The sequence below is a fragment of the Arachis hypogaea genome, chromosome 19, assembly GCF_003086295.3.
Source record: "Arachis hypogaea cultivar Tifrunner chromosome 19, arahy.Tifrunner.gnm2.J5K5, whole genome shotgun sequence".
In the NCBI taxonomy this organism is placed as follows: Eukaryota; Viridiplantae; Streptophyta; class Magnoliopsida; order Fabales; family Fabaceae; genus Arachis; species Arachis hypogaea.
The window spans coordinates 6,227,245-6,241,776 of record NC_092054.1 but is presented as its reverse complement, the minus strand read 5'-3'; the positions used below and the strand labels follow the sequence as shown (position 1 = coordinate 6,241,776).

The following is a 14,532-nucleotide window of genomic DNA, read 5'->3' as shown; positions in this document are numbered from 1 at the left end:
AAATAAAATGAACATCAACTAAGGCATTGAAGAAACCTTTAAAGACTAAACACATTTTATATTGACTGTAGAGGTTGTGAAGAAGATGGTGTTCTGTTTTTTTGTTTTTGGGACCTTTCCTTTGAATTGTAGATCATTGAGGGAGTCAGAGCTTGTTAAGTCAAATGCGTATTGATATCTGAGAACTATATATGTAAATCTTGGCTGCATAGTGCATACAATGTACATTCGAAGAAAAAAAATATAGCAATTTAGTTGAATGATTTATGACCATAATAATCGCTTAGTACAACGTGACATAATAAAACACAGGAAACACACAACTTTCACAAAGGCACTACCTCACTAAAGGGCCAGTTTCAGAAGTCAGATTATAGGTGAACTCAATTAAATCAGTGTTTTCTGTGTCAATGTTGGATTGTTTCCGAGCCAACTCTATTGCCAAACATTCCTTTAACACAACCAATACATCACTCATGTATGGCCTTTTGTCAGGGCTATATGACACAGAAGCCATTGCTATTTCAACAGCTTTCCAGACAGAACTACTATCAAAATCTCCTTGTAATTCTGAGTCAACAATACCTTCTATATCCCCTTTAGAAAGTAAGGAATCAACACGGTGACTTATATGAACTTTATCTTTGGTTTTTGATATTGCCGGTTGACCTGTGATTATCTTCAAAAGAACTACTCCGAAACTGTAAACATCACTTTTCTCTGTGAACCTGTTTAACATGGTACACCTACAGGTCATTGACAATTTGGTTAGTATCTTCTCAGAATTATTTTGGATGAATACAAACTCAAACTTGGCTGTCTTAGTAATGTGTTGGATGGTTTACTAACGAAAATTGACACTTGAATCGAATAACTTACTGAGGATCTAAGTAACCAAGAGTTCCGGCAACAATGGCAGTGGAGATATGCGTGTCACCGTCAGCAAGAAAGCTTCTGGATAGGCCAAAATCAGCCAATTTGGCTTGGAAGTTTTCAGTTAACAAAATATTTGCGCATTTCACATCTCTGTGAATTATTAACGGCTTACAACCATGATGCAGATATTCCAGTCCTAGCATAAGATTTTTCACATGACTAGATGAGAAGAATTCCAATTTGATGAAGAAATTCACATATTTACTTGTCTTAACTAACCTTGGGCTGCATCCACAGCTATTCGAAGTCTATCTTCCCAAGTTAAGAACTTTGTGTTGCTTTTCTTCCCTATAATTTTCAAAATTTTAATATTTTGAATGCTATTTGCATGAGTTAGTTTATGACAAAGAAAAAGAAAGAAAACAAAGTAGTTAATATACCTAAGAGATGTTCATCCAAGTCTCCATTTGCCATGTATTCATAGATGAGAGCTTTATTTTTCTCTTCATTGCAATATCCAATAAGGGAAGTAAGATTTTTGTGGTGTACTTTCATCATATGTTTAACCTAGAATTCAAAAGCCACATATTGGTCATAATGGCTTAAAATGTTGCTCAAGATTAGAAACATTTTTGCAGATTATGACAACACTTGCCTCTGCTAGAAATTGCTGATATACATGTTCTGATGTTGCAGACAGAATCTTGACAGCTACTTCAGTGTCATCAATAATTCCATAGTAAACTTTACCAAATCCACCTTCACCAAGCAACCTTTCAAAGTTGTTGGTGATATTAACAAGTTCATTAAATGAATATTGTTGTTGCTTGGCTTTTATTGGTGGCTCATTTGGATATTTGGGCTTCACATGAATGTTCACAGCAGCTAATTTTAAGGGGGGAAATATATTTCAGTTGCTAACAAATTAACAATAAAGCTAGAAACATTTATGACTAAAGACAGAAAATACGAAGATACTGAGAAAAAGAGTGTATCAGAGACATTTTGCTTGTTTTTGTGTTTGTCCCTTAGAAAAAAAAACTTTGTACCTGCCAAAGTGTCTCTATGTTTTTGTTGTGAGCTAAAATGATGGTTAGCATTAGTTACCTTGTGGCTTTCTTTTCTTAACTGAAAAGATTATAGCTGCTGCAGAAATTATTAGAAGCACCAAAACCCCAACAACTGATGCTACTACAGGAATAGCTACATTGTTTTTCTTCTTCTTGATTGTTTCGATGTGTTGGTTGCATGATGATGCAGAAGTACATAGGTTTGGATTTTGCCCCACACTAGCATAATTCAGATGATGTCAGATCAACAATTAAGAATTTCTGTAATTAGTAGTCATATTATATGATGATATAATAAAGAATACTAAGATGACAATCATATTCAGCCTTAAGAAACTGTGAACTTTGGACTAATTGCTATTAAGTAGGCATGCATACCTCAATGATAGTGAACCTTTCTTTGATCTATCAAGGAGTTCACTGGGAACTAAACCAGTAAAATTGTTATTCTCCAAGTTTCTGTTAAAGAAGATACATATATGACATGCTTTTCTCTTTTATAACCAAGGAAATTATACTTATCAGCCAAACAAGGGAGTAACTTACAAAAATTTCAGTGACTGTAGCTGTGTCAGAAAATAAGGTATCGATCCACTTAAGCTATTATTTGATAAATCTCTGAAACATGTAATTCAAATGCATTTATTATTACAATTCGGGATATCAAAAAATTTTAAAACAAAAATTGAAAGCGAAAAATATAAATGGAATAATTTGGTTCCACCATTTGTAAACCATATTAGATGAGATACTCACAAGTATTGTAACATAATGAGCTTGGATATGTAGGATGATATCTGCCCTGTCAATTCACTAGAAGATAAATCCCTGGTTGCATTTCAAAAACCAGTTTAAGAGTTTATGATTAGTGTTAATTAATGAATAAAAGCATGATCTAATTTCTAGTTCATTCACTTACAAAGATGTGATTCTTGGAGAACTTTTGCCTTCAAAACTACAATTTAGACCTTCCCACATATATGCTATTGGGGCACATGGATCTCCTTGCCAATTTCTAGCAACATTATATGAATCCTTGATGTTTGTAATAGCAGCAACTAGTAGTTGATGATTGGAAATAGTTCACAACAATTTCAACCAAATGTTACAATGAAACTATTGGAATGTCCAAAGCAATTTAACTATGAAAATGAAAAGGAAAAAAAAATATGTTTGGTAAAGGAAGGTACCATCATCTTGGTGAGTCTCTAATTGTGAGAAATCTTTTACCACATAAATCTCAATAGCATTGACAATGGGAGGAAGTGAAGACTTTTCTGTCCGAAAAAGTGAAACAGTATAATTTGTTGCTCCAGTTACAGCTGAAGGACTATATATGGTAGTTGTGCTTTGGTATGAAGGTACAAGAGGTCCAAACCAGAACTTGCCATTCATGGTGACATTGAATGATCTTGTTTGATTTGCTGCTAGCTTTTGAACTTCATTAAAGTGCATGTACACATAGTATTGCTCATCCACATTATTTGGTTCCCACATTAGATCAAGAGAAGCACTAGAATTTGCTGGTGTAGCAGCAGTGCTCATCACAACTGCTGGTGGTTTATAATGATTCTGTGATAGTTCATCATTGCTAAGTGTGCTACTCAGTTGTTTCCACTGTTTTAGGTTAACAGGATCCCAAAGCCTGTCATAAACATCATCTTTGTACCTGCATGTATACCACAATTTCATTTTACTTAGTGTTGGATATATTTGGATTTTGGATGTAAACCATAAATCGCTAATTTAGCTCCTGAAAGAAGTAAATAAGCCTGAGGTACTAGAAAGAGATAAAGAAGGATTCAAGATGGCATTGGAAATACAGAAATATTATAAGATGCAAATTTGTACGAAGAATAAAATAGATATAGAAGTAGGAAAAAAATGTCTCTATTTTGGACAAATTTTGCTTAATTTTCTTTCTTTGAAGAACTGAAACAATGATGATAAGAATAGAGACACAACTTTTTTATTTTTATCTGTTTCTATAGATTCAGTGTCTGAGACTTAATTGATAGTTTACTCTATAGTTGGAAATTGGAACACAAAATTTGCACATAGTGTAAATGAGTTTATCTAAATCTTATGGAAATACTCACCTGTATGTTAAGTTGGTAATGGAACCTAAATCTAGTCTTAGGAAACGTGCCAATGATCCAGATGATTGAGCATCATAAGTCTTATTATCCAACATCCTTAATTCTATAGCTGAAATGAATGGAGTCCCTTTCTCTGTGTTAACCAAACAGATATGAACATAATCCAATGATGGAGTGTGAATGATCTCAGTGGTGTAGCCCCATGATGAATTGGTGAGTTTAACTGTTTCCCAAAAATTAGCTCCAAGATGAAGATCAAATTGTGGTAACTCATTTAGACCATCATAGTTTCCATACAAAAAGTTAGCTCTGATTAAATATTTAGTGGCACTTGCAACATTTATTTTGTAACAGTTTCTTGCACCGTTGGGAAAGCTTCTCAAATAACCTAGTTGCTTTTGATGAGTGGCCTTGTCTTCTGGTGATACACTCTTGCTTACACCAGTTTCAATGAAGTTAGCATCTGAAATGTAATTTATGCCTGTGGTGTCCTCAGTGTAACTTGATTTTTCTGGTAGTCCACAATCAAGGCTAATAAATCCTAAGAAAAAGGAGAAAGAAAATAAACAAAGAATTTAGCTAAATTTTAAGATTATAGTACATGGTTTTATAGTTGAAAGCAACTGTTTAGATTTTTCTTAATACAAACCTGATTGATCCTGGGCTTGAACCATGACAACAATAGTAAGAGTCCTGAGCAATAGAAAAAGAGAATGCAATGATTTTCTCATCATTGTTTGTTGTATCCAATTTTTTGCTTTCAGTGCCAAATACAAGTGTGTCACATAATGATTTAGATTTTAGACGGAAAATAGTCAATTTTCCAGTTGGATTTGACAATTTTTAATGTTTAATAGAATTGCCAGAGCATAAAACATTGAAGGGCATTTTTTTTTTCTTTTTTAAAAATTGTGCTTAGACTTTAGGAGATATAATTAATTAATAATATATGTAGGCACTAACTAGTGAAATATGTGTTATAGAATTATATATTTGAGTCAAAGTAAACGGGGTGGAAAATCAACAAATGATAATGAGAGTATCATTCTCTATCTTTTGTCCTATTGAAATGCCCTTTGAAATTGAAACTTCAATATTATTATTTTTTTGGGGCTTTTTTAATCGTTGAAAATTTAATTTGGTTAAAGCTCATTTTATATCCCTGACAAGCATGAATGTCTTTTTAAAAAAAGAAATAATTTTGATGAATTATAATTTCATAAAAACTTTACACTACTAACACATGGTCGGTTGCAATATGTATATTCCATTTTTAGCAAAGGAGTATAAAAATATAAAAATTCAAACTCAAATTAAATATATACAAAAGACTAATCATTAAACAATGGCTCAACGGCTTCATAATATTGTTTCTCACCATTTAATTAAGTTGCATAGTAATAAATTTATATGTTTATACAAAAATAAGACAACTTAATTGATACTTACAACTATTTAAAATCATCCTTATTAGTTATTATAAATAAATTTATAATTCAATTTACCTCAAAAAGTCAACCTACCTTATTATTGTATGACATATTTCGTCTTTATTTTTAAGACAAAAAAGTCCAAATGACATGAGTCTAGAAGTGATTGTCAACTCTCAATTCGGCATATTTTTAAAAAATAATACATAATGCTTCATGAAGTTGACATTCTACATTTATTTTTAAATAAGAAAATAAACTCATATACTATATTAAAGTTTTTAAATGTCTATATGGGTAACAACTAACAAATTTAGATCTCCTTACTAACTAATAAGTTAGCGACATTGTAATATTTATTAGTAAGTTAGAAGAGATGTTTGTTTAAATATTTACGAGGGTGAAGGCTATATTTTTTGGCTGTGCTTAATTGTTATGTTGATGAACATGGGATGTTGGTGGTGGTGGTATCTGAGAGAAAGGTGAGTAACATGGATAAATTGAACAAAAAAAAATCATTGATCTATACTTTTAATACATAAGATAAGTATGTTGCTTGCTAGCTAGATAGAATAAGAAAACCTTATTACAACAAGTTGAACTTAAAATGCAACGTAATTCCCAAATTATTTTATTTTATCACTATATCACTCATGTATGGTCTTTGCACACAAATAGCAGACTGAGAGGCTATTGCTATTTCAACCGCTATTCTGTGAAAAGAAGAATCTTCTTTTGGTTTGAAGTCAACAAAAATGGCTAAAAGTTACAAGTGATATAAGTAGAGCATAATGAAGTTTCAAGAAAATTAAAGAACATTATAGAACTTAAGTTTGGTCTAGAATCAAGTATGATGCAAATGGTTCATATCAAGTTAGAAGACTCATAAAACTACTTGCAAGTTGTCTAACTTGTATGGTCAAAGTTCTAGTCAAAAGTTGCAATCTTTGACTCAGTCAAAGAATGAGTTGTTATATAAGTTGATATTTTTCAACTTGTTATACAACTTGATAAAGATAAATGTAAAAAAAAGACTTTAGTACACACTTATACAATTTGTGCACAACTTGATCAATTTATAAACTAAATGCACCTCCATAAAATACTATATACAGGAGATTAAGGTATTTACTAATATATGCCATATTTTGCATAGACTTAATGAGTGAAACTTAAAAAAAAAAAAAGTAGTAAAATCTCACTCCAACTCGTGAGCTTAGCCGATACAAAAGCTATGCTATATGATAACATATCCATGCAGAGTTGCTGTCAAAATCTTTGTAACCTTGAGTCAACAGCTTTTGTTATATTCTCTTCAGCCACCATCGAGTTAACCCGCTAACTTATATGAATCACTGGTTAACCCGTGATTATCTTTATAAAAGAACTGCTCTAAAACTATACACACCACTTTTCTGTGGATAATATTAATCATATAATTGAAATTAAAGATACTAAGGATTTAAGTAATCTGGAGTTTCAGCTACAATTGTGGAAACATGCGTATGGCCATCAACCGCAAAGCATTTGGACAATCCAAAATCGAAGCTTTAGTTTAATAAAATATTTGTGTAGATATAGGTTGCTTACAGTCATTGTGTAGTGTTACTTGATATTTATTCTATTAGTTAGAATTTGTTAATATAAGCTATTATTTCTCTTTGTATAGAAAGTTGGCTCAGAATTCGGTAATCCAGGAACCTTTGGATCACTTAGTGGTTCAAGTAGAAAACATGTTTTTGGAGTTTTTTTATCAATTGCTACGTAGTCCTTGAACTAATTTTAATTACAAATCAACCCCATATATTTTATTTAATTATAAAAATAGTTTTTTATTTTATAAATTATTATTTTATCAATTATCTATTATATAACAATCAAATACAAAAATAATAACCAATTATATCCTCCATTCATCCTAATAATTCCAATTGATTAAAAAATTAACTTTGATCTCGTTACGTTCGTCCATGGCTTCCAAATCGTGTTTCCTTGAAATTCAATCGATTGGTTTACACTATATCACAAAACAATCGATTGAAAGTTGTAAGGTAGAATGGTAAAAATCTTAAACCAATCGATTGTTTATACTTTCCAATCAAATGAATGCATCAAAACAATCGATTGTTGTTGTTACTCAATTGATTGAATTCACGAAAACAACATGGATTTGCCAAATACAATCGATTGGAAAGTGATGACATTGAAGTTTTAGCCAAATTCAATCGATTGGTAATGTAATCCAATCGATTGGAAGGTGATGAAGTTGAATGTTTTGCCAATTTCAATCGATTGGTAATGGAATATCCATCTACTCAATCAATTGGTAATGTTCTCATTTTTCATAATTCCGTGGGATTTTGCACAATTTATTCTATTCTACTTTTATAAATCACAAATAGGTTGTACAAATCCTCATTAATCCAATTTTTTTTTTCAATCACCATGATCAGGATCTTATTATCTTGCACCAATATCAATGTATTAACATAGTTTGGACGAAGGAAATGTATTTCTACTAGTATTAATTAAATCCGTGATACTACATGACGAAATTATTTTGGTAACCAAGTTTAACCAAGTTGGTTCAATAGCTTATTGGTATAATAAAAAACAATTGATTGAGTAGATGGGTACCATTACCAATCGATTGAAATTGGCAAAACATTCAACTTCATCACCTTCCAATCGATTGAATTTGGCTAAAACTTCAATGTCATCACTTTCCAATCGATTGAGTAACAACAACAATCGATTGTTTTGAGGCATTCATTCGATTGGAAAGTATAAACAATCGATTGGTTTAAGCTTTTTACCATTCTACCTTACAACTTTCAATTGATTGTTTTGTGATATAGTGTAAACCATTCGATTGAGTTATCATTCAATCGATTGTTTTGAAAAACCAATCGATTGAATTTCAAGGAAACACGATTTGGAAGCCATGGACGAACGTAACGAGATCAAAGTTAATTTTTTAATCAATTGGAATTATTAGGATGAATGGAGGATATAATTGGTTGTTATTTTTGTATTTGATTGTTAATAAATATAATAGATAATTGATAAAATAATAATTTATAAAATAAAAAATTATTTTTATAATTAAATAAAATATATGGAGTTAATTTGTAATTAAAATTAATTCAAGGACTACGTAATAATTGATAAAAAAACTCCAAAAACATGTTTTCTACTTGGACCACTAACCACCGAATCCTGTGCCTAGAAAGTTGTTAGTAGTAGGTTTGATTGCACATGCTGAGCTGTATACTTAGTTAGAGCAGCTATAGCATTCTGTTAAAAATAGTATTTGTATAAATAGCAGATTATAGCTTTGTATTCTTTGAGTCTCATCGTTATACAAGTTCAATTCTCAATTCTTTCTTGACTTCTCTGTTTTTGTTCTTCTCCATGCTCACATGCAAATTTATCATGCAGATATTTCAATCCTAAATTTAAAATTTCATCATGCATAGATAGTTATTAATTAGTTAAGAACTAAAATTTGACAAAGAAATTATTATTATTATTATTTTGTGATGAGAGTGGAATGACTTGATTTTATGTTGATGATAATTTATCAGGTGCAGGATTGATTTTTTTGTTGTTTTTTTTGTCAAGGTTTTAGTGTAATAACTTGATCGGTTTTGTAAGATAGACAATGACTTTTGTAAACAATGTGAACAATAGGCTTTAGAATTGACCCAATAAAGTAAAAAAATACTCCACTCCCAAATTATTTCCTAAACCTTAACATTAGGATAACCATATGCACACTTATTGAACATCTAGCCATTATTAATTGTGCATGAGTAAATCGAATCAAAACAAATAACCATCCAATTAAAAATAATGAACATAATTATCTGCATATCTATTGAATTAAACATTCAACATATCCATTGTTCACATTGTTTAATATTTTCATTGTCTACCTATCCTTTTCTTAATTCGAAAAAGTCTAAAAGACCAACTACGAAAGCAAATCTTTTATTTTTAATTTTAAAATTCAAAAAATTAGGATAATGAGAGTTGTGTTTTTTACTTTTTTTTTTTTGTAACGAGTTTGTTTTTTAACTAGTTGACTGAAATTAGTTGCACTCTTAGTTAGTTTTCTAGTGAAATCGTAATAATTTTTTTTAAAGTAATCTTATTTAATCAACTCGTTTCTCCAAAGGTTTTAAACTATCCTAAAATTCAAGATAATTATTACAGTCACCTCTCTGTCTCATAGAGTAACCTTCCTTCTAGTGTATTTTCTCAATTGTTTTAGATAGTTAGTAATCTTAGTATTAGTCTCGATTCAAATAGGAGAGAAGTGTTACTGACTCTTGGTAATCCCCATTAGTAATGCCATCAAAGACCACTACAAATTACAAGTTTTTGTCAAACACGACAAAAACACCTCAAATCTCAACTAACAAAACATAAGAAATTTATATACAAATTAAATAGCACTACACATACACATATCATTTTGTGCTCATGTAAAAGCACCCGCTGCATCCCCAACTTTAGAATCACCTTGTATTTATTGTCACCTCCTTCCAAAGATGGCCAACACGATTGTTGCATTCCCATTACCCATTACCCATATCCAATCTTCCTGTTCCACAAAGTATTCTATACTAGTCTCCATTGTTAACCTTTACATGTTCCATCTTGTGTTGCCATGATCATTCCTTCCCATTCCAAGCAATTGTTGTTATTGTTCAATGCCATGTACTCCCATTTCTTCTTTTCCTTAAAGTCATTTCTACCTCTGAACTTCACGCGGCAATTTTTCGTCAATTGCTTTATTTTATGTCTTGTTCCTCAAAATTATTAATTTCCAGCTTGTTTCCATTTTGCCATTAATCTACTCCACAATACTCCTATTATATAAAATTATCATTAATTGTTCTTCCTTTACATCAGAATCCTTAACTAAAATTGTAACAGTATCTCTAGACATGTTAACTCTGACTTTACCACCACGAACTCCACCATCAAACACCGTATCATGCCATTTGAATTTACTACATAACTTTATTCTGTATTTTTTCAATTGAAATTTTAAAAATAAATAATTATTTTTAGAATGATGAGTGAAAATATATCAAGAGAGTAACATTATATTTGACATTACCTATATCTTATCGGTTTAGAGACTCTAACAAAATTTTTGAATTATTAGATAAAGAAAATGATGATTTAAGATAATTTCTCTACTTTGTTTAAAAATAAATTAATAAGATTTTTATAACTAAAAACAAGATATCCAAACTATGACATATGTAAAATTAATGAAATTAATTATTAAGAATAATTGTACATGAATGTCTTTTTTAATATGATGTATTAATGCATTAGAAAAATTATGAGATGTGATTGTTTATTTATATTATTTATTTTTTTCTATATACTAAAAAATAGCTTACTAATTAATTATTTTATAATTAATTAATTATATTATTTATATTATTGAGTTTTTGCTGTGGGTCCTCACCTCAGATTAGCGTCACTACTAACGAGTATTAAACATCACACAGTTTTCAATTGAACAGCCACTTATCTTATCTCCATATATCTGGTTCCATCAGTGGACAGTGGACACAATTCCGCCACATAAGCACCAACACCTTACGGAATCCCAACCTCTTCTTCCCTCTCTCTCTTTCTCTCATATAATCAAACATAAAGTCCCCAACCGGTAATAAACATTGATCACGCACTTGCTCAACATGGCTGCAACACGCATAGCTTCCTCCTTATTTTCTTCTTCAATCAACGCTACTGTCAAAAATTGCTTCGCTTCAAAAACCATAATAGACCCTCCTCTCATAGCAATATCCTCAAATCGCAAATTATCATCGCTGACCCAATGCTATTACTTTGTGGAACCTTTGTCATTAATTGGTGTTACTAAGTTATGGACGCCTAGAACTTCAGCAGCTGTTGTTGTTTCACAAGAAGAAATTGCTTTATCTGATGATACTGGCTTAGTTGAAGAGGAAAAAGAAAGGCAAGTGTTGGAAGAACAGCAACAAGATGATTCTGCTGAGTCCTCTGTTAACACTAAGCTTTACTTTGGAAATTTGCCGTACAGTGTTGATAGTGCACAACTTGCGGGGTTAATTGAGAGTTATGGAAGTGCAGAACTAATTGAGGTATTTATGTAATTTTCCATATATATATATATATATTTTGTCTGCCTTAGATCTTTTGTTTGTATTTAAATATTTGTGTTATTTTATTTTATTGTACAGACAATCTGTCATGTAAACAAAAATTTGAAGTCATCCAGTATATTTTAAACAATATTATATTTAAAATAAAAAAAAAAATTTGTAAAAAATTCACCAAAATGGATTTAATGTTTAATCATGGGAAAACATTCATAAATTGTATCATGTGCGAAATTTCAAACTCCCTCTATTAAATTAATCTAATGATTCATCAACTTATGACTCGTTTATTATGCCTGGTGTATTTAAGGGTTTGAACTGAATCGGTTCATGTAAGTCTTTCTCTTGTAAGCAGGAGTAGATTCTCTCAATTGAAAAATTTATTAAGTATAAGTTTTCAGCATTCTCACAGAAATATTCAATCAATGTTGAAAATCTATACTTAACATGGTAAAAAAATCCTCCAACCAAGACGATCCAGGACAAAAACGATAATTTAAAGCCTAATATGCTGATTGTATAAGTTAGATTGAATTAAAAAAATTTATACTTTGCAATATTTAACATGCTACAAAATGTTTAAAAGTAGCATCTTCAAATTTTAAAGTGTATATAAGGTCTCTTCATCTTCTCATTAATGTCGGTTGGAGATTCCTGATAACAGATAACTATTTTGATGGAAGTTGGATTTCATGTCAGTTAGACATTCCTCATACTTGCAATTTCTTAATGTAAATTGCATTTTTTTATTTCAATCTACAAGGATGCGATGCATTCCAGAAGTTTCTATAATGTTAATAATCTTTATATATATATATATATATATATTTTTTTTTCCAGGTTCTCTATGACAGGGACACTGGAAAAAGCAGAGGCTTTGCATTTGTGACAATGAGTTGCATTGAAGATTGCAATGCAGTAATAGAAAATCTTGACGGAAAAGTTAGTATTCTACCCCTTTGAGAATTGTTTTTGGTTTTCAAAACTATTGCCATGCTAAAGATTTGTACTGACATCCTAGGAATTCTTGGGACGAACTTTACGGGTAAACTTCGCTGACAAACCAAAACCAAAAGAACCATTGTACCCTGAAACTGAGCATAAGCTATTTGTTGGAAATCTATCATGGTCAGTAACTTCTGAGAGCCTTACAGAAGCGTTTCAAGAATATGGAACCGTGGTTGGAGCTAGGGTCTTATATGATGGCGAAACAGGAAGGTCACGCGGCTATGGCTTCGTTTGCTATTCGACAAAGGCAGAAATGGAAGCTGCCCTTGCATCTCTGAATGATGTGGTATGCCAAAAACCTATAGTCTCTTCGTTTATACTGCTTTTGTGTTACATGAAAAAAAATGTAAAATCAAAGCTACTATTAAAAATTTAAAATATAAAAAAGCTAATGACTAATGACTATAGCTAAAGTGGAAACCCAGGTAAAGTCGACTTCATCTGAAGTTGATACCTGAGTTAGATAATTTGACTGATTTGACTAAATTTTCATCCGACGACTCTCAGGTATCAATTTCAGGTGAAGTCGATTTCACCTGAGTTTTCACCTCTTATAATTGATCAATCTAGCACGTAGGGTATTATGTAAATATAGATTAGAAATTCACGATTTCTCTCTCTGCTTCTTTTAAACCCTGCACCATCAGGAACTAGAGGGACGGGCAATGCGTGTAAGCGTGGCGCAAGGTAAGCGTTCGCAAGGTTAAAGGCTAAAACTTGGAAATGCTGTCAGTTGAATGAGAAGGGGAACCTTGAAACTTACGAAGAGGAATGCCTTTTTGTCTACGTATCATTTCTTCCCATTTCCAAAAATTCTACTGTGCAACAATATTTTGTGTAACAAATGTTAACATTGATTTTGTGTTATTTCTTTCTTGGCCGACTTACTAGAAGTCTACTATTTATTCATTGAATCACATCATCTATTCGATAATAGATGAACAATGCCGGAATTATTCAGCATCTTAAAATAATGTAACTTTATTACTACAATGAATGAGCCACTTTCAAAATACAACTTATATTAAAAAATTTATAAGTTGAGCAATACACACGAAGAGAAAAACTTATTTTGCATCTTAGTGAAATTTACAGTAAATTTGTTGTTGGAGTTATTTTTTTGAGAAAAGGACAAATAGGTCCCTGACCTTTTGTCTCGCAGACATTTTATGTCTCTGACCATTGAAAAATAATACTTTTAAGTCCCTGACCTTCACAAAACTTGGACGGATCAGTCCCTGACGGAGGCATTTGGACGGAGGGACTGATCCGTCCAAGTTTTGTGAAGGTCAGGAACTTAAAAGTATTTTTCAATGGTCAGGGACGAAAATATCCGCGGGACAAAAAGTCAGGGACCTATTTATCCTTTTCTCTATTTTTTTTTAAAATGTAGGAAAATTTACTGACTTATTTTTACTTTTTGAAAGTTATTTTTTAAAACCTGTAACAATTTTATTAACCTGTTATGTTTAGTAAAATATATAGAGACTTTTTCTTTAGAAAATGTAGATAAATTTTCTTTCTTAAAATACTAATTAAAATATAAACTAAACCTAATACAACTCTCTCTAGCTAGCTCCTTTGATTTTTATTCTTTTATTTTTAAAAATCTGTGTCACATATGCACGTGATCACTTAAGCAAGACCGGTGAAACCACGGCCATCTACGGGACAATTCCTTGCTATGCGGCCATCATTGTGCACGAACTAAGCCCTATTTTGATTTTTGAGGTTGACATGTTATACTGATTTAGTCCTTAAAATTCTAATTATACTGAATAAATCTCCCAAATTTTAAACAATGCATCACATTAGTCTCTTCTCCATTTTTCGTTACAAGAACATTAATCCCGACAGACGTTAGTGACATGGCCAATTT

General features: G+C 31.3%; 2 protein-coding genes across 2 annotated transcripts; one reads left to right on the top strand and one right to left on the bottom strand.

Moving 5' to 3' along the window:
- Positions 1–152: 152 nt before the first annotated feature.
- Positions 153–4,885, bottom strand: LOC112776284 (LRR receptor-like serine/threonine-protein kinase IOS1). Its single transcript, XM_025820381.3, has 13 exons — positions 4,695–4,885; positions 4,046–4,586; positions 3,137–3,615; positions 2,866–3,004; positions 2,703–2,774; positions 2,493–2,564; positions 2,325–2,405; positions 1,984–2,165; positions 1,532–1,761; positions 1,317–1,443; positions 1,156–1,224; positions 880–1,072; positions 153–746 (listed from the first exon to the last, which is right to left on the bottom strand). The coding sequence occupies exons 1-13, from the start codon at positions 4,777–4,779 to the stop codon at positions 338–340; spliced, it is 2,679 nt and encodes an 892-aa protein (XP_025676166.1). The 5' UTR covers positions 4,780–4,885; the 3' UTR covers positions 153–337.
- A 6,008-nt stretch (positions 4,886–10,893) lies between these two features.
- On the top strand, positions 10,894–13,520 carry LOC112776283 (28 kDa ribonucleoprotein, chloroplastic). Its single transcript, XM_025820380.3, has 4 exons — positions 10,894–11,627; positions 12,486–12,587; positions 12,667–12,939; positions 13,301–13,520. The coding sequence occupies exons 1-4, from the start codon at positions 11,202–11,204 to the stop codon at positions 13,358–13,360; spliced, it is 861 nt and encodes a 286-aa protein (XP_025676165.1). The 5' UTR covers positions 10,894–11,201; the 3' UTR covers positions 13,361–13,520.
- The last annotated feature ends 1,012 nt before the right edge of the window (positions 13,521–14,532 follow it).